General features: G+C 37.4%; 3 protein-coding genes across 3 annotated transcripts; 1 reads left to right on the top strand and 2 right to left on the bottom strand.

The window, feature by feature from the left end:
- Positions 1-783: 783 nt before the first annotated feature.
- AsnRS-m (asparagine--tRNA ligase, mitochondrial) lies at positions 784-2,487 on the bottom strand. Its single transcript, XM_028311685.1, has 3 exons — positions 2,310-2,487; positions 1,210-2,223; positions 784-1,107 (listed from the first exon to the last, which is right to left on the bottom strand). The coding sequence occupies exons 1-3, from the start codon at positions 2,433-2,435 to the stop codon at positions 850-852; spliced, it is 1,398 nt and encodes a 465-aa protein (XP_028167486.1). The 5' UTR covers positions 2,436-2,487; the 3' UTR covers positions 784-849.
- A 181-nt stretch (positions 2,488-2,668) lies between these two features.
- Kr-h2 (transmembrane protein 33-containing Krueppel homolog 2) lies at positions 2,669-14,090 on the top strand. Its single transcript, XM_028311686.1, has 7 exons — positions 2,669-2,791; positions 3,515-3,678; positions 4,402-4,586; positions 6,833-6,900; positions 8,767-8,900; positions 9,455-9,676; positions 12,388-14,090. Exons 2-7 carry the CDS (start codon positions 3,518-3,520, stop codon positions 12,389-12,391), a joined length of 774 nt encoding a protein of 257 aa, XP_028167487.1. The 5' UTR covers positions 2,669-2,791; positions 3,515-3,517; the 3' UTR covers positions 12,392-14,090.
- Positions 14,091-15,404: 1,314 nt separating this feature from the next.
- On the bottom strand, positions 15,405-17,762 carry RpS3 (ribosomal protein S3). The gene is made up of 4 exons (XM_028311700.1): positions 17,653-17,762; positions 17,050-17,353; positions 16,287-16,507; positions 15,405-15,601 (listed from the first exon to the last, which is right to left on the bottom strand). Exons 1-4 carry the CDS (start codon positions 17,683-17,685, stop codon positions 15,434-15,436), a joined length of 726 nt encoding a protein of 241 aa, XP_028167501.1. The 5' UTR covers positions 17,686-17,762; the 3' UTR covers positions 15,405-15,433.
- Between the last annotated feature and the right edge of the window lie 6,026 nt (positions 17,763-23,788).

Below are 23,788 nucleotides of genomic sequence, written 5' to 3'. Positions count from 1 at the left end.
ACAGTATTATTGTTTATAACCCAGAATAACATATGGGCTATAATTTATGACGATCTGTGACAAACGAAATTTCACGCGAGTGAAGCCGCGGTTTGCAGCAGATGATAGGTAAAAACATTTTATGGTTCTATCTAACCGAAATCAAACATTTCAATTTTCAATTACAGCATTGTTAAGTTAATTGCTGGGCTGAGATAGTCTTCTTACCGCCTTGTAGGTTGATGCTGCGTTGCAAAACAAACAGATTCACGTGCAGAGAAGAGGTCATCAAGTTTGTTCATTCAGGAATGTCAATTTAGAGGTCACTAGCCCGCATACAAAGGGTATGCTAGCTAAAATAAAATTCTACAACATAGACTAGACTAGAACATACCTATAAAATTTTAAGTAAGTTTAATCAAAAAAGAAACTTTAGCATCGCTAATTAATGCTAATAAATACTACTTGAATAACGCGTTCGTACGTTTCACAGGCGGGGTGACTTTCAGCGCCATAACTAAACTACGCAATAAAATAAAATTCAGTATTCACAGAAATTCTTGCGAACTTACGTATGCGAATGTAGCTGCCTCATCTGCATTCTAGCTTGTTTGCTCATATAAATAAGGTCGTTTATGCGAAAGATAATCCTGTATTACTAGACTGGTTACACTCTTCGGTTTATAACTGACGTGCTTTGTGTAAGCGAAAAATAAAGTAGTTGAGGAGACTGATGCCTAACAATGCAATTAAAAACTTATACTCAAGGCCTGTATGCAGTAGGGAGAATTAAAAGTACACAAAATAATTTAACAATTTATTAATGATTTATATCTGTACAACAATAATTTAAAATCTACTTAATACTATTTACATGTCACAGTTATGTGGCCACCGAGGGAATGGCAAAGTATCCTTGATGTTAGGAACTCCGCACATCACTTGCAGTAGCCTCTCCAGGCCCAGCCCAAAGCCCCCTGTGGGTATGTTGCCGAATTTTCGAAGTTCCAGGTACCAATTGAGCTTTTCTGAGGGTAGTTTTAACTTCAGCTTGTCATAGTTGTCTTCCCTGAGACTGCCTCCCACTATCTCACCAGTGATTGGGGCTAACAGATCCAGAGCATCCACCTGCAAAGAAAAAAATTCAATGAATTAGTTTCATTCACTTGCTGCATTTTGAGTGTGTATCATTGACAATATTCTAAAAAGTAATTTAGGAAACCGTCTTACCTTTGAACTATCATCATCACATTCTTTCATATAAAATGATTTCATGTCTTTAGGCCATCTCACAACAAACACTGGTATCCCATTGCAGTGATCAACTAGTGCCAGCTCTTGCTCTTTATTTATTCCTTCCTCTGTGTCTGCTATTCCTTTTTTCTTTAAAATTCCTTTTGCCTCATCATAGGACATAGTTACAAACTCTTTGTCAATCCAATTTAGGACCTTGGCCTTTTCTTTATCAATCAAAAACAAGTCTGCTTCATTGGAATCCCTAGTTTTTGTAAATACATATTTAAGTAAATCCTCTATACAGAACTGCAACTGGTTTAGACTATCACAGAAAGCTAGCTCTGCTTCTAACATGTAGAACTCTGATAAATGCAACCTTGATCTGGAATTCTCAGCTCTAAATGTAGGCCCTAAGGTGTACACATTGCCCATTCCTCTGCATACTGCTTCCAGATGAAGCTGGCCAGATACTGTCAAAAAAGTCTTTGCGCCAAAGTACACAGAGTCTCTATCTCTTCCCTCCTGCATCATGGCCTTGACAGTCTCATCGTTATCAGGCTGCACTTTGAAGACCTCTCCAGCCCCTTCACAGTCATTTGATGTCAATATTGGGGTGTGAATGTGTATATAGTTTCTAGATGCAAAAAACTCATTTATGTGCTTAGATACGGCATGTCTTACTCTCAGTATGGCCGAAATATAGTTCGTTCTGGATCGTAGGTGTAGGTATTGGCGGATGTACTCTGGAGGATGGGTAGTCCGGGGGTTGAATGGATAGCCGTCCAAGACCACACAGCTGCCTAGGACACGCACGCTCTCGGCGACCAGCTCGAGCTGTCCCTTGGGACTCTTGGACAAAGTACCCGTGACATGAACGGAGCTACCGTAAGTCAACGCATCGGTTTTGAGATGTCTTGGTATGACTGTTTGTAATTTTTTTGCACAAGTACCATCGCTAATATCGGCAAATACGAGTTCTTTTTGGACTCGTAAATTTCTCACCCAACCCTGAAATAAATGTTCAAATTGTTAGATAATTTAAATAATGTAAAAAAGTGCAAAAATAATCAATAGAATAATTTGACTGAAATAACCTTAATTTCAGTAGTGTCCCCGACGTTAAACTTATCCAATACATTAGCAATTGCACTAAAATTCCTATGGGATTCATAGAATTTGTAGTATTGGGCATATTTATTGATAAATATTTTTTTTATCATTTTCAATCAATTTCACACATAACCTAAAACTTTTAAATGTCACCGCGAATGAAATGTAACGAAACGGCAAGTGTCAGATTGAGATTCTCTGATAAAAATCAGTAAAAATTGTTTTCATTTATCATAACGAAACGCAGATTGAAGGCAAGTGTAATGCAACGGCTATAAAAGGGGTGAATAACACATACACTGCTTTACGTGGCTTTAGAACTGGCAACTCCGTGGATCTATCTGTCAAAGTCAGTCATTTTCATTTGGCAAATCATGCATGTTCGATTTGATTGCGTTGGGTTCTTATTTCGTGCAATTTAATTGGTTTTAATTGTAATTAACGTGATTAATAGATAGAATTGAATGTAAGTTATCCATGTTATATAAGTGATACGCAGTATTCTAAGATTTTTTAAGAGACACTCTCACAAGTTGTAGCGATTCATACTCGTAGTTTTACAGCGTATAATTAAACATAGAAACAGGTTTTCCTTCTAGCGAAGTCCTTGATTTTCATATTATGCTAATTGTTGATGATATTGATGTCATATAAAGGTTTTTATATCAAGCTAGTAACGGTACTTTAGTATTTTTTGTATGACCCATTAATCTACTTATTTGGCCAAAGAAATTCGTAACTTTCTACTCGATCAATTTCTCTCGCTTCTTAATTTACGTCGGCGCTGTGTGGTTGTTATTATACGTAAAAGCTATTGTTTAGTTCCAGTAACATGTTCTGAACCAGTCATGGCATAATTTGACCTCTTATCTGTTGTATTATCATTATGATAACAGTCAATCTTTGCTGTTGATAAAGTGTTCATTTATTTTTTATGGAAGTACAACTCTTAATGTTGTAAAATTATGAAAATATAAAGTTTTTGTACTTGCCATATTATTTTGATCAGATACAGGCAGGCACAAGTATTTTCTAGTTACCTATCCTAACACAAAGTAATGTACACAACCTCTCCATAGTAAATCAAATAACCTATATTTAATTTTGTCATCTTTTAGAATGAATATTTTTTTATTTTTACAAAACTATGTAAAACTTTCACATTCCTCATTCAGATTGTTCTTTGCAGATTATGGCAGACCAAAACCCACAAGCAGGAGACACGGGTCCCCCGAAGGGCATCCCAGCGCTGAAGGCCCATGTGGCCGCCAATAAGATTGACGTGGCCCTGTGGGGCATCCGGCTGCTCACTGTCTTGTGCACAATAGGATATGTCTTACCTTTATTCAATAAGTAACTATATTTTACATTGCTTCAGCTTAAAGACATGCTTTGTTTTACTGTCTAGTTGTAAATGTACACCACTTAACACCAGGTGCAATTGTGGTCAAATGCCTGCCTTGTTATGCATAAAAAAAATATTGAAATTTAACAATGCTTTTGTATCCATCCAGCACAAATTGTAAAAATATTGGAAAGTTAAATTATGATTTACAAAGTTTAAGTAATATGTACTTTAGATTTATAATTACTTAGCTTAAAAACTTATTATACTGTTGCAAAATAATAAGTTTTGTAACAAATCAAAATGTAATTTTAGTAATAACTAATCTTAAGGTTACACTTTGAAATTAATTTACACAGACAGTGAGTCTTGTTTTAGTCTTTAATGATAGCCATAGATGGGCTAATGAATGAAAATGAAAAAGTGAATGCAAGAAAGTTGCATGATTTAATGTCAACTAATCTGAAGACCCAATTTGTTAATTGGGTCTAACCACATTGTTATGTGTAAAAGTGTTTATTTTTGTTCAATGTGTGGAATTGAGACTGCCTACTTCACCAGTATTAGAGCTCTGGGATTAGTTCGTGTGTCACCCTGCCTGTGTCTCCACGCGCACTGTGAACCTCATAGTAATGTTTGAATATGGGTGTCAGCTAACTATTTTATTCGGCTGAAATATTATTGGGTTTTTTTTTCTTGATTGTATTTCAAACCACAACCTTTGCCCCCAGCCCAGTGTCGGCCTTCTACAAGGCGCTGCTCGGCAACGCGGCGACGTCGGCGCTCCGCCTGCACCAGCGGATCCCGGCGCGCGAAATCTCCCTCTCCCGGGAATTCCTGGCGCGGTTCTTCCTGGAGGACTCCGCTCACTACCTCTTCTACTCGCTGATATTCATGAACGTGGCGCCTAACTTGTGTATCCTTTACAATACTAACTTTAACTTTCATAAATTCTTCACTGAATCACAGAAAAAAACATTAGAAGCCCACTTACAACGAAATTTTCGCCCTTGTCGCTTTTTTTACTTTACTTATTTATTCAAACTTTAATGGTACATTAGGCGAACTTAATGCCATAGTCATAGGGCATTTCCTGCCCTTCCTAATCGTGGTTATAAGGTGCGATTTTGAAACAATATTGTATAATTTGATGTTTGTTAACAGTAGATATTATCATCATCATTTCAGCCATAGAACATCCACTGCTGAACATAGGCCTCCCCCAATGACTTCCACATCGCACGGTCGGTAGCTGCCTGCATCCAGCGCCTTCCTGCTACCTTTATCAGGTCGTCGGTCCACCTTGTGGGTGGACGTCCCAACAGATACTTTCGACATTTACTTTACTACATCTTATTTATGGTATCTCATCGCAGTAGTGTGGCCAAGGATTGTAGTTGTGCATTGCAAGTGTTTGCAATACACCAACCTTGAATCTCCTCGTTAAATTGACAACACATTGAGAGCATAAATAGGTAATTAACTTTTATTGTTCAATTGACATATGTTTACGACTTGAAAACAAAAACAAGATAATTGGAAATACATGCTTCACGCAGTTTACGCAGGAATTCTGAAGTAGAAATCCGCATAGAAGTTTTGATTTATGTACAAGTACTTGAAATATCTTTATAAAAAAAAATAGACTACAAAGTTCACCATTTAACTGTTAAATTTTAACTATTACATCTGACGTATGGAGATGGAAATTAATATTTTTGTCAGGGATTTTACCATTATGATGAATATTTAAAAGTTTTCCTCGATATTGTTACTATGAACAGGGCAAAGTTTAATTTACCAGATTTAATTTTAACTTTACATCATGAGACATTTTAATTTTATGTTCACGTCAAATGACGTCATTGCAGTCGACTGACAATGATTTGATTTTGTGATTCGCAGGGGCGTATGCTAAGCCCTTGAGCTTGGTTATTGCCTCCAATTATAACAGTGAAGGTTTTTGACCTTTTTGCAGTCACTGACTACTGTATGAATTTCTATAATCTTTAGATAGATTTAAATATCTCCCTGTCCGATAAGGACCCCAGAGCCTATCGTTATGAAGGTATTCTAACCTGGGATCTGATAAGAATAACCTCACAAGTCTTACAACAAGAACATGATGTAAAAATACAACTCCATTTCATTTGCGCCAGCCGCCAGTTGTATATTTTTTTACTTCGTGTTTATTGCATAAACTTGTTTATTTTAAGCAAAATTTTCCGGTATGAAAGAGGTCGCGGCAAGTATTATTTTTAATACTGAGCCGATATTTATATAGCCGCTTATTTTGTATATCGAATGAATGCGAGCGCAATCGTGAAAATGTTCTGCAGTATCCAGTCGTAATTCATTAGAATAATAATTATTCATTGACCAGTTAAAAACATTATGAAGCTAAGCTAGTTAGACAATATAAATACATTTGTAAATATTACAATCATGTTTCCATTAGTATCTTCGGAATTCGTATTGGATAATTTACACAAACTCAAGGTCGCTTACCTCGTAGGTAGTTGTGGTGCGCGTCAATAATGTTTGTATTCTGACCTACCTACTGACCTGCTTGGTTATGAAGAATTGATTATTATCGGTGGAATAACACGAGTTTTACTTGTATCCAACGACTCCCAATCGTTAACTAGGTCATCGGTCCACCGGGTGGCTTATCCTCTATACTAGTGGTTGGTCTTTGCCGGCTCTCCGCATGGGGTCTTAGATTCCGTTTCGGATGGAAAATTAATTTGGTGCTTTATTTTAAAACCCTTATGAATAAGTACAATTTCCTCAAAGACTCAAAAAAAAAAAATGGTGTCTAAGCTACTCCACTACCACCGAGGTCGTCGTATAAAAACGAAAGTTTTAGTGGCTCTTTTAAGAACTGTTTTCTCTTTATTTTGTTCCTTTTAGCCTACAGACTCTTTGTCGACCGATAGTTGGGTCGGGCCTAGGCGCAGACCACCAACTTTTTGTCGGACGATAGTTGGGTCCGATTATAATTTGTATGAAGAATCGGCCGATACCAATGTGCGCACTTGTGTATAAGTGTGCACATTACATCGATTATAATTTCTTAGCAGTTCCGTCTCAAAAGATGGCTACCCCTAAAACCCCTGCGTTATATTATTTTGAATACTATGATTCCTTGACTCGTCGCAGTGATCCTGACGCCCATTTTCCTGTTCGCGCTCTTGCACGCCGCCTCCTACTCGCTCACCATTCTTGATGTAAGTATGCAGATTTTGCTTATTTAAGGAAAACGACTGAACACATAATCTAACCATTGGTTCCCAAAGTGGGGGGCGCGCCCCCCAGGGGAGGCGCAAAGACCTTTAAAGGGGGCGCGGGCTATCTGTGTACTTAAGTATAAAAAACCTGCGACCGCTGAGAGAATGCATTCCAGACTGCTCGATACGACCAATAAATAATCTTGACTGGAGGAGGGGGGCGCGAAATTTTTGTAAGGTCGAAAGGGGGCGCGTCTCAAATAAGTTTGGGAACCAATTTCTAAACTTTAGATTATGTCCTAAACCGTTTAAATGGCAAAAGCCACGCGCAGAGTCGCTTATGCCTCTTCAGCGTAGATTTACGCAGACTCTAAAGTAATGTAGTTTGAGCTACCACAAGAGTGGGTATTGTGGAGATTCTGTAGTTTTGTTCCTTGCTCTTCGCTGGACTAGTTACAATAAAACACAGGCTAAATATAGCAATTAAATTACACGCACAGTTAAATTGCAACCGTCACAGAACAGACAATTACAGCAATCTAGCTGTTACAGTAATAACGCCATGGCGTAACGGTAGCGTGCCATTCTTACACATTTATGGTATCTCGACGCTTGTCCGAGTTTTGTGAGAAGTTAACATTTAACTAACTACATATTAAGGCGCGGCGCACGCGCACACGAAACTTTTGTCACCGTGACAGTATATCTCTCCATAGATAAGAATAAGATTTGTAAGTTGTCTCTTTTTCTCTTTATAAAAGTGTAAAAGAGAATGATATACAGTCACGATAACAAAAAGTCACCCATGCGAGCATAGCCTTATATTTTTGGGGTCAATTTCTTTTTCTGACTTTCACATAATAAACTAGCATCGCTCTACACGTCTAAATTAGGGATGCTTATGAATTTAACTCGTGTTCATCAAGCTAAGTCGCGGGCAACAATTGGTTATGTAACATATAATTAGTTGTAATTTGCGTGGTTTCCGCACTTGTCAGTTGGGTGACTATCACCGTAACCGGACGAGGCGGGAAGTGTACCAACTGAGCCAGAACTTTTTCTAATCTGGACTGGAATAAATCCTCTAATTATAAACTGACCAATTAAAAACCGTATGCAAAACGTCGTAATTTATTTTTCGTCGTCATCATCAGTACTAGACAAGAGGCACTTTTTGATCGAATCCATTCACGGAGCGATGTAACGCCATACAAAAAAACCCCAGAGCTCATGTCAGGGCATGTATGGGCAGGTCCAGTTAAAGAGCAGATTCGATCAACATCGGTGCGGTCACTTATATGAAAATAAGGAATCTAATCCTTTTTTTAAAGGAATTGTACGAGTTTTTATAAGAACAAAATTCGTATAACTACCAATAGATGGCGCTGTGGTCACTTAGCTTGCGCAAGTGAAGTATTTCGTGGGACCTTTATACAGTAAAATCTGTGTGTATGAAATTGACTATCTTGGGAACAATATTGTTTGCGAAGTTTTTTTTATTTATTTTTTTATTCTCTTTTTACTACAATCTGTTGCCTTGCTGGAACATTGAGTAGTATGTTTGTTGGGATATGTCATGTCTTGCTCGATATGTGGCCTGTGTCACATCCTACTTCACTTTATTGGGTTTTAAGTGTGTCCTGTGGAGTTTTTCGTTTGTGAAGTTGGCTTTTATTTAGCAAGGCGACCTAGCATTCCCTCGACTGGACCTGTAGGCCTCGGATGCGCGCCGCTATAAGCGGTTATCACGCCATTTTATCGATTTTGCTCATACATTTTGACGTCGATAAAGTATATCACGGCGCGCATCCTAGCCCGGCTGGGTTGTGTACAGGAATCAAGGTTTCAAAATGTGTTGTATTTCAGACGCTCGGCCAGAACTCGATGTGGGTGGCGCGCTTGCTGATCTCGCTGGTGGAGTTCCAATCGCGCAACATTCTGCGCGCCGCCGCGCTCGCCGAGATCGTGCTGTTCCCCGTCGTCGTGCTCATGGCGCTGTTGTGAGTACACCATCGTTTGTGCTTTGTTTTAGTAGGCGTCTACTGCTGCAATGGCAAGCCGGAAGGATTTCCACGGGCGGTCAAACAAATACGTCCACTGCTAGAAGAATGTCCCAAGGATTTCCACAACGACTTTTCTTGCACTGCGTGAATCCAGGCGCTTCCCGTGACTTTCAACAGATCCACCAAGGCCTGCCTACACTATGTCTTTCGTTTTACGCTTCTTTCAACAATTCACCTTTACTTCCAAAGGTCTTCCCAAAAGATTTCTACGACGGGTCCTATGCTGCTTGCATTCAGGCGCTTCCCGTGACCTTCATCAGATTTTCGGTCCACCGAGTTTGCTGGTCTTTCGGTCGGTGATCCGCCACTCGAGAACTATTCTGCTCCAACTGCCTTGAGATTAGTTGAGATCTTATTGGTTATGCAGCTGCGATTAGGCGACAGTAAAGTTTTCCTGAGCTCTTAAATATTGGTCCTTCGAGCCGGATATGAACTAGCATCCTAAGGATTTTTATTACATCACATTTGACGACCTTCCAATATGTTTGCAGCGCGTACTGCAGTCTGCTGACGCCGTTCGTGTACTACTACTTCGTGACGTGGCGCTATGCGTCCCGTCGCAATCCTTACACGCGCAACACCTTCCACGAGTTGCGAGCGCTCGCCGACCGCACCGCCGCGCGCCAGTCGCTGCCCGCGCCGCTGCGGTCAGCCATCGCTGCTGCGGTCACGTTGGTCTGCCGCATGGCGCCGCCGCTTGAAGCCGCTGCTCAGTGAGTGTCCCTATACACACAGTACTACAGTACACACAGTACTACAGTACACACAGCTCGCCGACCGCACCGCCGCGCGCCAGTCGCTGCCCGCGCCGCTGCGGTCTGCTATCGCCGCTGCGGTCACGTTAGTCTGCCGCATGGCGCCGCCGCTTGAAGCCGCTGCTCAGTGAGTGTCCCTANATGGCATAACGGTAGCGTGCAATAGGCTAGTTGCCTAAAAAAATTTTTTTAGTCCGTAATGTTTAATATCAAAAAATATTGGACACATATATTTTTATTTGTCAATCTAACAAATAATTACATAGTTATGGTGCGTTGAAGTTGCGCACGACGTCACAACGTGCGGCATTTTTAAGCAAGCGTTGACGTCACGGGCCTCTTCATATGAACTTTGGGGCGCTTTATCTCTTTAAATTTTCATTAGTTTGAAAAAGTGAAAAATACGTGTAGAGTATTTTTTGATAAGTTAACTGACGGACTAATTAAAACTCTTGCTTTTTGACCCAGGCAACATCCCCATTATACCGCCATTCTTACACATTTACCATAAATGTGTAAGAATCTCGACGCTTGTCCGAGTTTTGTCAGGAGTTAACATTTAACTAACTATAATAATATAGTATTTAGGCGCGGCGCACGCGCACTGGTGAATTTTGTCACCGTGACAGTACTTATGTCTTTCCATAGTCAAGGATAAGTACTATGTACGTTGTCTCTCTTATTCTCTTCATAAAAGTGTAAAAGAGAAAGATTTACTGACACTGTGACAAAATTCACCAGTGCGAGTATAGCCTTATATTTTTGGGGTCAATTTCTTTTCTGGCTTTCACATAATAAACTAGCATCGCTCTACACGTCTAAATTAGGGATGCTTATGAATTTAACTCGTGTTCATCAAGTCGCGGGCAACAATTAGTTACGTAACATGTAATTCGTTGTAATTTGCGTAGTTTCCGCATTTGTACTGTTGAGTACCAGCGTGACTGCACGAGGCGGGAAGTGTAGCAACTGAGCCACAACTTTTCCTAATCTCGACTAAGATAAAGCTTCTATTTATTACAAAGTGAACAATTTGAGAACCTCCTCCTTTTGTTGAAGTCGGTTAAAAACGGCGTAAAATATATTTTTTTCATCGTCATCATCACTAGGTCCACTTATGGAGCAAATGGAATTAACATCGGTCACTTATATGCAAATAAGGCTCAATTTCCACCAAGGCGGAGCGGAGAGAAGTGTTTTGAATAACCAATCAGATTTCATTATTTCCGCTGTCAAATTCTATAGAAAAATTAGTCCGCCCGACACATTTTTGCTCTGCTCCGCCTTGTGGAAACCGGGCCTAAGGAATCCTTTATTTTGAACTTGCGACCTGCCGCGACTTCGTACGGGTGCCAAGTATACATTAATGCTTCCTTTTAAATCACTATCTATTTTAAAAAAACCGCAGCAAAATCCATTGGGTAGTTTAAAAAATCTAAGCATACAGGGACGGACAGCGGAAAGCGACTTTGTTTTATACTATGTAGTGACAGCAGAGTAAATACAAATGAGTAGGTCATCTTCATAGAAACGCACCGAGCGCGATTTGTATGTGAGCGCGCCAATAGGTAACGGCGCAACACCCCGCTAATCCACGCTAAATGGCAATGCCAGATTTTGTATGGAAGGTGGCGTCTTTTTTTTTTCGCGCGGCCATCGACCAAACTTTGTTTTTTGATTTCAAAATAGTGTTTTAAACCAAACTTACTATGGCATGTATACCTCTAAACTCAGTCTGAACTGAGTTACGAGCATTAGAAGTTTAATTATTTTCATACTAGATTTGCTTTTTGCGCGCAAGTTTTGTAAGAAATTGCAACAAAATATTGCGCTATTTTTTTATTGCGCTGATTCTGCTGTATACTGATGTCTGGAGCCTTTAATGGATGGTATTGTTTGTTTACACATACAATGTCATTATTTTGTTGCAATTTCTTACAAAACTTGCGCACACACAGTACTACAGTACACACAGTACTACAGTACGTACAGTACTACAGTACACACAGTACTACAGTACACACAGCTCGCCGACCGCACCGCCGCGCGCCAGTTGCTGCCCACGCCGCTGCGGTCCGCTATCGCTGCTGCGGTCACGTTAGTCTGCCGCATGGCGCCGCCGCTTGAAGCCGATGCTCAGTGAGTGTCCCTATACACACAGTACTACAGTACACACAGCTCGCCGACCGCACCGCCGCGCGCCAGTCGCTTAGCAAACCGACTACAAACAGTGGCATTTGAGCACGCCTCGCTCTGTAAGTCGTTCATCAATTCAGACAGCTGCAGTTCACTGCTAACGGGAGAGGCGTCACTTCGAAAGGCATCACAGAGCATCATCGGAAGGTTTATCAGCATTGAACAGCAGATTTGAGAACCGCAGTGGCTCCGAAAAGGTTATGACATTAAGATGCGAAGTTTCCAGTGCAGACAGGCTTGCCAAGTCCGCCAAGAGCCTTCCGCTAGAAGAGACTACCCTCCTACATGTTCCGGTGACTACAGAGTATGTCCCTCACACTTAAAGTCGTGGCAACACGCAGAATAGGTAAAGGGAGTATGCCAAAGGATTTCTTTTGCCCGCGCCCCTCGTACCTAGAGCTCTGATACCCTACTCTAGGCTCATCTTGACGTAACTTCAATTTTTCTTACTTAAACTCTATCTTTTCTTGCAGATAACCTCAAAACCACTCCACTCCCAACTTCGGCGTCCGCTGACGCCGCCGCTGCAGGCTCCTGCAACGATGACCACCCTTCGTATCTCGCTCGTGTTTAATAAACGTGCCGATGACTTGTGACAATTTTGTCTATGATGCACCGAGCTTCTATGAATGCGGTGGGTAGATGAATGAAATTATGACAATTTTTGTTAAAGAAATGTCACTCTTGACATCATCTACCCACTGTGAGTTGCAATAAGGGCCCTCGCCCACGACGTTTACGAAACACGCGACAGCATCGCTACTAACGCGCGTTAGTCGCATTTGCAACGCACTACAGAAGTGATGCCAACGCGCTACTAACGCGCTACAAAAAATCGCCGTGGGCGAGGGCCCTAAGAAGCATGGCTGCACTGTGACTAACGCCAAAGTATTATTACTGTCTAGGGCCAAAACAAAAATATCATTACGTAATTTTAAAATCATTTTATTGGTTTAAGCTGTACAGCTTCATGACGAAATTGTGGATAAAGTAACGATAATGCATTTTATTGTCATGTTTATTAAATTTGGTGTTAGATATCTTTCAATAAACCAACATAGGTGAACAAAACAGACCAGGCAAAGCCCAAACCTTTCTTTTTTACTATGTGGACATAACCCCACTGTCACTCGACTGAGCGTATTGTCTTGATGCTTTTGTCATTCCTATTTTTGGTGAGGATAAAATAAATATTGTGTATTTAAATAAGCTCTGATTTTTAATTTAAGTCATCTGATATTAGGACTATAGATAAAGGAACTCGTCGATTACAGTATAGTTATCTAATGACCGATATTAAAAATCAGAGTAAAGTGCACTAGCTCGTTGCATAGTTAAGTTTGATATTTATTGTAGTGTTGTGGTCGAGCGATTCCAAACCTTACGTTCAGTATTCACGGTTGTTTTTCAAATTAAATTTTACAACGTTTTCGTCACAATCTCGTGTTTGGCTTTTAATACGAATAAATTATCGTAATAAATAAATCTATGTGAATAGTTGTTGGTGTTCCAACAGTTTGTCCTTGCGGTACAAATAAAATGCACTATAAAAATCTTTACAATGCACAGACTGTCTATATGCCCAACCCAACGGCATGACAGAAATATACGGATGGCATATTAATTAAAATATATACAAAATACCACAATAATGATTATTGTATTGTCTGGTAGTTAATTAAATTTTATTTATGAACGTAAACCACTTGATTATATTTACTGTAGTGGTAGGCGAGCCAGCCGTGTCAATTTCTGTCGTGGTTTCCCTTGCATTTCATACAAGTGTATCTTTCTTTATACGGGGTAATTGCATTAAGTTTAATTTAAGGATGAGAAGTGTATTTTGGTCCAATTTTAGTTAAGATTTATTTACGATAGATTTAATAAGACGTTTTTATGGATTTTCCAAGAATACAGTAATTAGGAGGAATGAAATGTATTGGACGCTCAGCAAAGCACCGGTGACTACCTGAAATCATTTACGACTAATATTAGTTATTTATGAAAGAAAAATTTAGTTATCAATTTTATTTTACACGCGTTGAATCAACAAAAAAGTACATAATCATTTTTCTCGGTGGTTTGCTGACGTAATAAATGTATTTAGTAATAATAATGCACTTGGTTTAGGGTGATTGTAGTCATGTTTTATAAATAAATGTTGGTGTAAACTGTAGTGTTTGTTATTTTCTTATTGATTATGTTTCATGACTGTTGGTGTAATGTTAATAATTGCTCAGTCATAATTTGAAATACCCTTAAATTAATTTTAATTTAAGGGTATTTCAAATTATGCCTAATACCTAATTAATGTGTCTCAAAAACCTATTTACTCAAGCTTTATTTCCGCGCTTATTGATTTGAAAAAACATGATAATGAAAATCCTCCTAATCGTAGCTTTTGCCCGTGTGAAATTTAGTGTGTCAGTTACAGTAGGTACGCTGTTATTCTGATCACTGATGTATAAACAAAAATACTGTAGTTTCATCAAAATCCGTTCAGTAGTTTTTTGCATTTTATGCCCATTCATGCCCCTGTACTTTTTTTTATTTCGATGTTGAATTATTGTTGTATCAAATGTAATAGTTTGTTTTTCTTGGGTCTCTTGATTGTTATGAAAATGCCCAATGAGGGTTTTCGCGAATGAAAAATCCGCCAGATGGCAATACGTAGACGCGAGGTCCAAATGCTGCACGATTGGTTATTTTTGACATGACATTGACAGATATGTCAAAATCCACCAATCACGCAGCAGTCTGACCCCACATCCACGTCCCGCCATCTAGCGGATCTTTCATTCGCGAAAACCCTCATTCAAGGAGTGTTTAAATAACGATGGCTTTCCAGGTAAGTTACAATACAATATAGGACAATGTTTTGGGAATTGGAATTAATGGTGATGGTTATCTAGAGAAGTGATAACTGGCCCTAAAAAAGATCTCATAACCTCTCAGCCCCCAAGCGGTAGCCGGCTACCGCGTAACAATTGATTTATCTATTGTCTGGATTCGCGGAGCTTGAAGGATTAATATTAAATACTAAATCATGCTAGTAGTGGGAAGTAGTTACAGTACAGAATCATTAGAAATGAATGAAAGCCTGTTTTCTAAATGTTTGACAAAATGAATTATGCACGTTTTCACCATTAATCCCTAATTTTTAAGTGACCCCTATGAAAACAAAATTCATGTTATGTGTTACCATAGGTCACTTAAAAATTAGGAATTGATGCATCCATCAATCTATCATGATGGTGAAAACGGGCATTAGCCATTCAATTAGTTTTTAGGGCTATATTTCACCGGGACACCATGGCGGCGCAACCAGTCGCCCGCTACCAACAAAATGTATACAGCTCATTTGGTTGCGCTAAGCTGCATACATTTTGTTGTAGCGGCGACTGGTTGCGCCGACATGGTGTCCCAGTGAAATATAGCCCTTAGGGTGGGGATGGGTATATCAGTTAACTTTTTATAAATAAAAGAGTCATGTTTTTACGAGTGTATATTAACGTAAACTTATGCCGAGGCGGCTACGGGCTGCGCAGGCGGCGGCGCCATGGCGCGCTCGTTGGTAGGCTCGAGGGGCGCCGGCTCGTCCTTGGGCTCCGTGACCAGGATGTGGTCGGGCTGCGGTTTCTTGGGGCCGTTCTTGCCTTGCTGGTCCCACGGAAGCATGATCTTTACCTGCGGGTTAACATTGTTGATCAGTAAAATGAAAAGTAGTTTTCGGGCTGATTTTTCAATCGTCAGATATCTTTAACTGGAGAATAAACTTGAAAATATTTCCCACACTGAAACTGTCAATGTGCCTAAAATAATCTTCCCATAAGTTGTCCTACGATTGAAAAAACAGCCGATAGTAAACCAGATACTAGATAAACAGGAGTTGCAGTGGTGAGAAAGAGGTGGGATTAGTTCTGGTAGTGAATATGCATGTGAGATAGATATTCTTTGCAATCAATTTCAAGGAGTTTTTAATAATTCTAAAAAGTTTTAAGTAAAAGATCTAAGGAGTTTTATTAAAAACAAGGAGTTTTTAATAAAAACAAGGAGTTTTTAATAAAACTCCTTGAAAGTTTAAAATGACTATTTTGGAATGTGGGTGAACATAGATATCAATATTCTGTTGCATTTTTATGCACTAGTAGTGGAATTAATTTAGATTTTAAAACAGCAAACTTGAGCTAATCTCTTGGTGTGGTAATAAATAATATTTGTCTAGCAGGCACCGACAAGAGCTTGTATAAAACAAACACTCCAATAAACTTGCTAGTTTGATATACCACAAATAATTAGATCACAAGCCATTGATGAACTTGCAATCCCTGAATTGTGGATATTAGATAAAAATAAATAAAACATAACCAACCTTGATTCCAAGCACGCCTTGCCGGAGCAGTACGTGTCTGGTGGCGGTGTTGACGTAGTCGTTGCATGGGTCTCCGGAGTGGATCATGAGGCCGTCGACGAACTTCATCGACTTGGCACGCTGGCCACGGAGCTTGCCAGACACTACCACTTCGCAGCCGCGGGCGCCAGACTCCATGATGAACCTCAGCACACCATAGCAGGCACGACGGACAGCGAGACCTGAAAGAATTAATGTCATTTAAAATATTTGAGGTAATTTTTGAAATGTATCTTATGAAATAACATCTTTACATTTTAGAGCTATGCAAATTATTTACTTGTGTGTTTACATGACATGAATTCGAAATCTCACAATACTAATTTAGGTTATTTTTGAAGTAAGGTCATTCTAAAAATATATTTTTTTAGACTGCAGCATCGTTAATTCATAATTGCATCTTGTCAAACGAGACTTAATTACTAAGTCTGACATTAGTGTGTTGCCTTTGTTTGGCTGTGATTATTCAGTTATTGCAAACAAACTAAAATCAAGAATCTGAGGTGGAATTGTGTAAAGCAATCGTTATCATTTGACTGTTCATAACATACAATTATTCTGTTAAACGCTTGTTTAAATGACTTTATCATACGTTATGAACTGTCAAATGATTACAATTGCTTTACACAATTCCACCTAAGATCTATAAAACCCAACCAATGCCATAAAAAGGTCAAAAACATAAAATTAAAGGAGAATGCTGGCAAATAAATGAAATACTAACCTCCGATAAGTTTGTATCTCAAAGACTCGGCTTGCGCGATGGCGCAGAGACCGCGAGTGGCGACTTTCTCAGCGTACAGCTCAACAGACTGTTCAGGGATGTTGAAACGCTTCTGGACCACGGAGGTCAGTTCACGAATTCTGCGACCCTTCTCTCCCAGTACGCTCTGGGTTCTGGTGGCCATAATGATGATCTCCGACCGCGTTGGGGTGACGCGCACTTCCACGCCGGAGTAACCATCTTCGGCCAGCTCCCGAGTGAGGAACTCATTCAGTTCCGCCTTGAAAACTCCGTCTCCGACGAACTGAAATACACGAAGAGGTTATGTTGTTATTCGCAAAAAACACCAACGCACACAACTCGTGTTCACTTATCACAACTTCTAGCAGAGTTATTTCAAGGAAAACTCGTCTCTGGGCACGAGACTGTTTGATTTGTGCAATAAAATAACACAACCCTGTGTTGGTCACTTTGAAATATCCAAAAACATCTGAACTTTCACTGACTAAATGTAACCGCTCGGGACACTAACATAATTATTAGACGTTGTTGAATCATTTAGAATATATATTTTTGCTTTATTAGACCACTTATTGAACGTACTTTTCGCTTTTTTGAAATGTTGTTCACCGCCATGATTGCTATGGGAGCTGAGAAAACCGTAAAGGCCGGAAACAGATACAGTAAACGTCAATGTCAAACTACTCGGTGCGTTCGAAAACTTGTTTAAGACGAATTCTTAAAATGACATTTTGAAAAGTGATATGTATGAAAAAAAAATGTTTAAATGTACAATTAAATATATTAATTGAGTAAAATGTTTTAATCAATCAGGCTTATTTAATTCTTTATTGATTTATACACTTTATATGAGTTTGAAAAAATAGGTGCATAATTTTTTGGCATAGGTTTTGAACGAACCTTTACGTTTAGAAACTTTGTAAAATAAAAAAAAACAAAAGTATTTTAATTTGACAAATAAATTCAATAAATAATAATAGTATTAAATCCTATCATAATTTAGGAATGTGATAAAATTAACACAAATAAATTTTCTATGAATATTCTCAAATATTTAATGGCGGTAGGAGCATACGATTTTCATAATGCGAACATCTACCCGTAATCGCAAGTGAACAATTTCAGTTGCAGAAAGTATGCATCTCTGTGATGTAATTTATTGTAAATTCTTATTTGTGATGTGATTTTAGTGACGAGAATGTAGTGTATCAATCAATATTATTTCAAGGCAACTAAAGTAACATGTGATACAAAATACAATGTATGTACCTATCCAGCTTTAATAATCTAAGCCTATCCACGACACCCACGAGATGATACCTAGTTTGAGTAGGTACTTCGTATTTAACAAAAGGTTTTTATTTGTTGCAGATGAGTTTCATTAATTTCATCATTCAGTTTTGGGACAGAGAAATCCATACTACAGGACTTCCCTTCATCGAACAACAATTTTGCAGTAAGTAAGCACCAAACTTTTTTTATGTTGTGGGTAACCTACCTACCATAGCATTGTCTTGTGTGGTGTACAATAAAATGTGTTCTTTATTATATCTATAGCTAAGTTCTTTTTCTTGGAAAAATAAAGATACCCGAAACTTTACCCCCATGTTGGGCGCCAAAATGTAGGTAGCTAGTAAATTTACTTCATGTAGCGAAGATTTAATTTTGTAACGGAAAAATAATGATACCTGAAACTTTACTCCCATGTTGGGCGCCAAAATGTATAGGTTTACCTATTCATTCATCTAACGCTAGATGGCGCGTAAATTTACTTTAAGTAGCGAAGATCTAATTTTGTAATGAACTGATACCAATTTGAAATTGCACTTAATATTCATAACATTTAATAGGTTATTAAACTGTGTGTACTACGACCTGGCCCGGCCACTGCACTGCGCCAAATAAAGGTCGTGGCAATGTCACAGTAAAGCAGTATGGATGCGTACTTTTCTGTACTCAAAAATAAAAAAAAGTTACCGCTGTANACGAATTCATATAATGACATTTTGAAAAGTGAGATGTATGAAAAAAATTGTTTAAATTTTTCAATAAAATATGTTAATTGAGTAAAATGTTTTAATCAATCAGGCTTATTTAATTCTTTATTGATTTATACACTTTCTATGAGTTTGAAAAAATAGGTGCATAATTTTTTGGCATAGGTTTTGAACGAACCTTTACGTTTAGAAACATTGTAAAATAAAAAACACAAAAGTATTTATAATTTTACAAACAAATGCAATAAATAATAATAATAATATTAAATATCACATTTTAGGAATGTGATAAATAAATTTTAATACAAATAAATTTTCAATGAATATTCTCGAATATTTTATGGCGGTAGGAGCATACAATTTTCATAATGCGAACATCTACCCGTAATCGCAAGTGAACAATTTCAGTTGCAGAAAGTGCAGAAAGTGTGTACCTATCTCTGTGATGTAATTTATTGTAAATTCTCTTAAGTGATTTTAGTGACGAGAATATAGTGTATCAATCAATATTATTTCAAGGTAACTAAAGTAACTTGTGATGTACAAAATACAATGTATGTAGGTACCTACCTATCCAGCTTTAATAATCTAAGCCTATCCACGACACCCACGAGATGATAGTTTGAGTAGGTACTTCGTTTTTAACAAAAGTTTTGTATTTGTTGCAGATGTGTTTCATTAATTTCATCATTCAGTTTTGGGACAGAGAAATCCATACTACAGGACTTCCCTTCATCGAACAACAATTTTGCAGTAAGGTAAGTACCAAACTTTTTTTATGTTGTGGGTAACCTACCTACCATTGCATTGTCTTGTGTGGTGTACAATAAAATGTGTTCTATATGCTTATCTATAGCTAAGTTCTTTTTCTTGGAAAAATAAAGATACCCGAAACTTTACCCCCATGTTGGGTGCCAAAATGTAGGTAGCTAGTAAATTACTTCATGTAGCGAAGATTTAATTTTGTAATGGAAAAATTAAAACAATAATACCTGAAACTTTACTCCCATGTTGGGCGTTACCTATTCATTTATCTAACGCGGACGATACCAATTTGAAATTGAAAAAGAAGCCCTTAAAATCATATTAGCGTACTTTTCTGTGCTCAAAAAGAAAAAAAAAGTACCGCTGTATTTCACGCATTGTGTAGGTACCATCGAATAGAAGTAGATTTTCTTTAAAATCTGTAATAGACTAATAGTTAATACAGTTTATTTAAGAATCAAACTGTATGATATTAAATGCCTGGTATAAATATTAGAGCAAAAATTTAACTTTTGACCTCTTGTCGAGTTTTGTTATGTAGGCGCCATAGCTCGTACGTGTTGTAGTGGACAAATTAAATGAAAAATAATATTCAATGCAATTTATTTATTACTCAAGATCTTTTCATTACATACAAACGCACCATATACTTAGCATAACAATAATTAATAGGGGCTTATCCCCGTAAAATATTGAAAGTAGACGTCATGCAACTTAACATCGCGGCTGCTTCACAGCAACTAAGGTAATGTAGTGTAAGTAAGACTAGTATCTATATTTTAAATGTATTTTTATCAAATAAAGCTTGTGCATAAGGAAATTTATTGTTGAAGAAATGTGGTAGGTACACGTAAACATTTATTAATAGGCATTGAAACGTCCTACGGTAGGTACTTAGTTCATGCGATCAGATTTAGCGTATTATTTAATACTAATCAAATATAAATATTTGTTTTACAAGCTTAACATCTATAATTACAGAATAAATATTAAAAAACAACAATTTAAATTACGAAAACATTCAATTAAACTGTAACAGTACTCATCATTAGTAAATAAAAGACAAAACAATTGACAAACCACAGCGAACCACTGCATAGTCATTTCTATAGCCTTTCTACGTGCGCTAACTATTAAAACAAAATTAAACACCTTAACACTTCTCTTACGATGTGGTTTATATTCGTTATTTTTTCCTAAACTCCACGACTTTCAAGCGTCAAAACGGAACATCGCAAAAGAATTATCTAAATTACCTAATAAAACACCCACTTCCAAAAATCATTTGAATGTAGCATTTTGCCACGCTTTTTACATTAAAAAAATACTAACAAATCACTAAATCTGATTACTAGTCTACAGCAGCTAAACTTCTACAAGAACTATATTATTATAAATTATTGTTAATAATCATAAATTTACTGTCAACAACATTTTAATGTTACAAAGTATGAGTTACTTAACTAGGCGTTCATCTTTATTATTACTTAATCTTGCGACTTGAATATTTAACGGCAGATCTTAATTTTTCACCAACCATCTCGTGACTTTTCTCAAAGGAAAGTCGGTGAAATAGTTTAGTTGAAATCGTTGAAGCATTATATTACAAGCTTCACGTCGAAGCAGTTGATGCGCATCATTGAAGCAAATTATTATTTTTGATCAGCTAGTGTATGAGAAGCGTTTTGTAACTAGTCCTACAGCTTACGTGTGACTAAGGCCGCTGAAACTTAAGATCTCAGCAGCTTAGGGTCTACGCTCAAATAAACAATTCAAATCTGAATTATCCCTTACACTTTCAGTTATAAATTGAATTTGCTTACAATTAAATGGACAGTGATTATTACAATTATACACAAGGTGTAACTTACCACTATAAGTATTAAATAAAAACGTTATTTTAATATTTTAAATTAACATCCACGACTTATTGCTATCTTAATATTAATGGACAGATTGCGTGTAGCGGTGTCTGATCAAAGTTCAGCGCTGTGCGAATGTATGTGAGGGTAGTAGGGTAATAACTATCTAAGTGCGGGCTACAATACACATTGTACTACAAGGCGATAAGCACTGTAACTATTTTGTTGAATTCCTTTGCTATAGATTTAAAAACCTGATACAATTTCTGAACGGTCCGATCCAGACGTTTGGATACACGTAAAAATGGTGGGTAGGTTTCTACACCGCATTAATTTTAATAATGGCAATGTAGAGAGCTAGAAAATTGGTATACTTCGTTCGTAAATAATTAATAAATAGATAAGCGCTGTCTACACCTAAACAGTAGAAGATAAATGAGTCCACTGACGCACTGATATGCTATCAGTGCAGTCACTGGGCTATAAGTAACCATTGGGTTCTAAGATAGAGTCTACAGTGGGACGTGAGAATAAGGGTTCAAGAGTTTGTACAATTCACTAGAAGATAGACACTAAAACAAAATTTCAACTATAGAATTATCTAGACAACGAAGGTATATTTCTAACTAGGCTAGCTGAATGTTTACATGAAGCTTTCGGTATGAGTTATAGACTGGTTTCTCTCATGATCCTGTACTTTACATATTTGGCACTGAGATAGGAAAATATGAGATTTAGACTAGGTGCGGGTAAGCCTAGATCACAGAACTGAGGTGCGGTGTCCCAATATCTAGCTGCTGCAGGTGGTATGATGGTTGCGTATAACTCTATTGTGCGCCATTCACACTGGCACGGTCGATGCTGAAAAATCTAAGTTGCGAAATCTTGTGGGTCGTTAGGATAGTAGCTCCATATTGAGAAAAGATGGCGCCACTTTAAAACTAAGATTTTACTTAATTGTTAGTAATGGAATTAATAGAATAGCAATAATCTTATTACATTTATTTTTTGAAAAAAAAAAATCTTTGTTGTTGGTAGAAATTAGCAATTTTGCTAAATAATTATGTGAGCAACTACGATAGTACCAGTGTGAATGGGCCCTTATGGTAGCCATAACACATTAGCTTCACCGTTATCTAGATCTACCTACATATTGACATTGGTATAAGTTGCTTTTCGCACTCTACACGCTTTCGCAAGTTAATTTAATAATTCACTAGTTTTCGGCTTCTTCAGCATACCTTATTATGTAACAATGTATATTTATGATGTTTTTCCGTTATGAACTTTAATATTATGTTTAGATTTAAAATTAAATGAGTAAAAAAAACTTAAAAACAAAAGGTACCAAGGAAAAAATAAAGAAAACAAAAAATAATTCAATGTAACCTTTTAATAAAACCAAATAATAATTACAACAACGTCAATTCATTTGATAAAATTAAGTACTTGTACCCATCACCAAAGATAAAGAGGAATGTGAAAATTTAAGTCAAAACCATAAAAAAGTGTGAAGTAAAATAGATAATTTCATAGGATTAATCTAAAAAGATGGTAATAATTAATACTTTGAGCCTCTTTATTTCAAGAGTCGTAAATAATACAAGTGAAATACAAATAAATAAAACTAAGTTATTGCACTTTAATTATACTCCAATAATAATAATAATAATGCGAGTGATGAAGATCACAATAATGGACGTTTTCAATTAGAGATCTAAGTTATCATAATAATAATGAAAGTAAAACTCGTTAAGGCTCTGATTTAGTTGCACTGCAGTCAATATTTCCCTTATGGCACTACATAATAGTAAATAATTATAATATTAATAATAAACACATGGTATTGTATACTACCATAATAATATAAATAATTTCATTAAACTATAACTACGATAATACATAAAATTGGAATGTCGCATTTTAAATTCACTTACACATAATCTAAGTACTTTACGCCGGCAAAACTAGGAAATTATCAAACAGAGCTACCATCGCGTATCGCCGATGGCTTCTCCTAGCGTATAGAAAAATTAAGTACCAATTTAATCCTACATTCTCTAAAACAGTTTGTGGAACCAACGTTATTTATAT

The sequence above is a fragment of the Ostrinia furnacalis genome, unplaced genomic scaffold, assembly GCF_004193835.3.
Source record: "Ostrinia furnacalis isolate ACB-3 unplaced genomic scaffold, ASM419383v2 OfSCF3542, whole genome shotgun sequence".
NCBI classification, from domain to species: domain Eukaryota; kingdom Metazoa; phylum Arthropoda; class Insecta; order Lepidoptera; family Crambidae; genus Ostrinia; species Ostrinia furnacalis.
Note: the sequence above shows the minus strand (reverse complement) of the source record. Positions and strands in the feature narration are given on the sequence as shown.

What these genes read in the sequence shown, in the direction of transcription:
- AsnRS-m (XM_028311685.1), bottom strand. Translation starts at nt 2,435, where the DNA reads ATGATAAAAAAAATATTTATCAATAAATATGCCCAATACTACAAATTC. An exon ending in GGGACACTACTGAAATTAAG is followed by an intron (nt 2,224 to 2,309) that starts GTTATTTCAGTC and finishes CATTTATTTCAG; the next exon opens with GGTTGGGTGAGAAATTTACG. An exon ending in GTGATGATGATAGTTCAAAG is followed by an intron (nt 1,108 to 1,209) that starts GTAAGACGGTTT and finishes TTTTCTTTGCAG; the next exon opens with GTGGATGCTCTGGATCTGTT.
- Kr-h2 (XM_028311686.1), top strand. Translation starts at nt 3,518, where the DNA reads ATGGCAGACCAAAACCCACAAGCAGGAGACACGGGTCCCCCGAAGGGC. An exon ending in GTCTTACCTTTATTCAATAA is followed by an intron (nt 3,679 to 4,401) that starts GTAACTATATTT and finishes CTTTGCCCCCAG; the next exon opens with CCCAGTGTCGGCCTTCTACA. An exon ending in GTCGTGCTCATGGCGCTGTT is followed by an intron (nt 8,901 to 9,454) that starts GTGAGTACACCA and finishes ATATGTTTGCAG; the next exon opens with CGCGTACTGCAGTCTGCTGA.
- RpS3 (XM_028311700.1), bottom strand. Translation starts at nt 17,685, where the DNA reads ATGGCGGTGAACAACATTTCAAAAAAGCGAAAA. An exon ending in GAGATACAAACTTATCGGAG is followed by an intron (nt 16,508 to 17,049) that starts GTTAGTATTTCA and finishes TAATTCTTTCAG; the next exon opens with GTCTCGCTGTCCGTCGTGCC. An exon ending in AAGGCGTGCTTGGAATCAAG is followed by an intron (nt 15,602 to 16,286) that starts GTTGGTTATGTT and finishes GTTAACCCGCAG; the next exon opens with GTAAAGATCATGCTTCCGTG.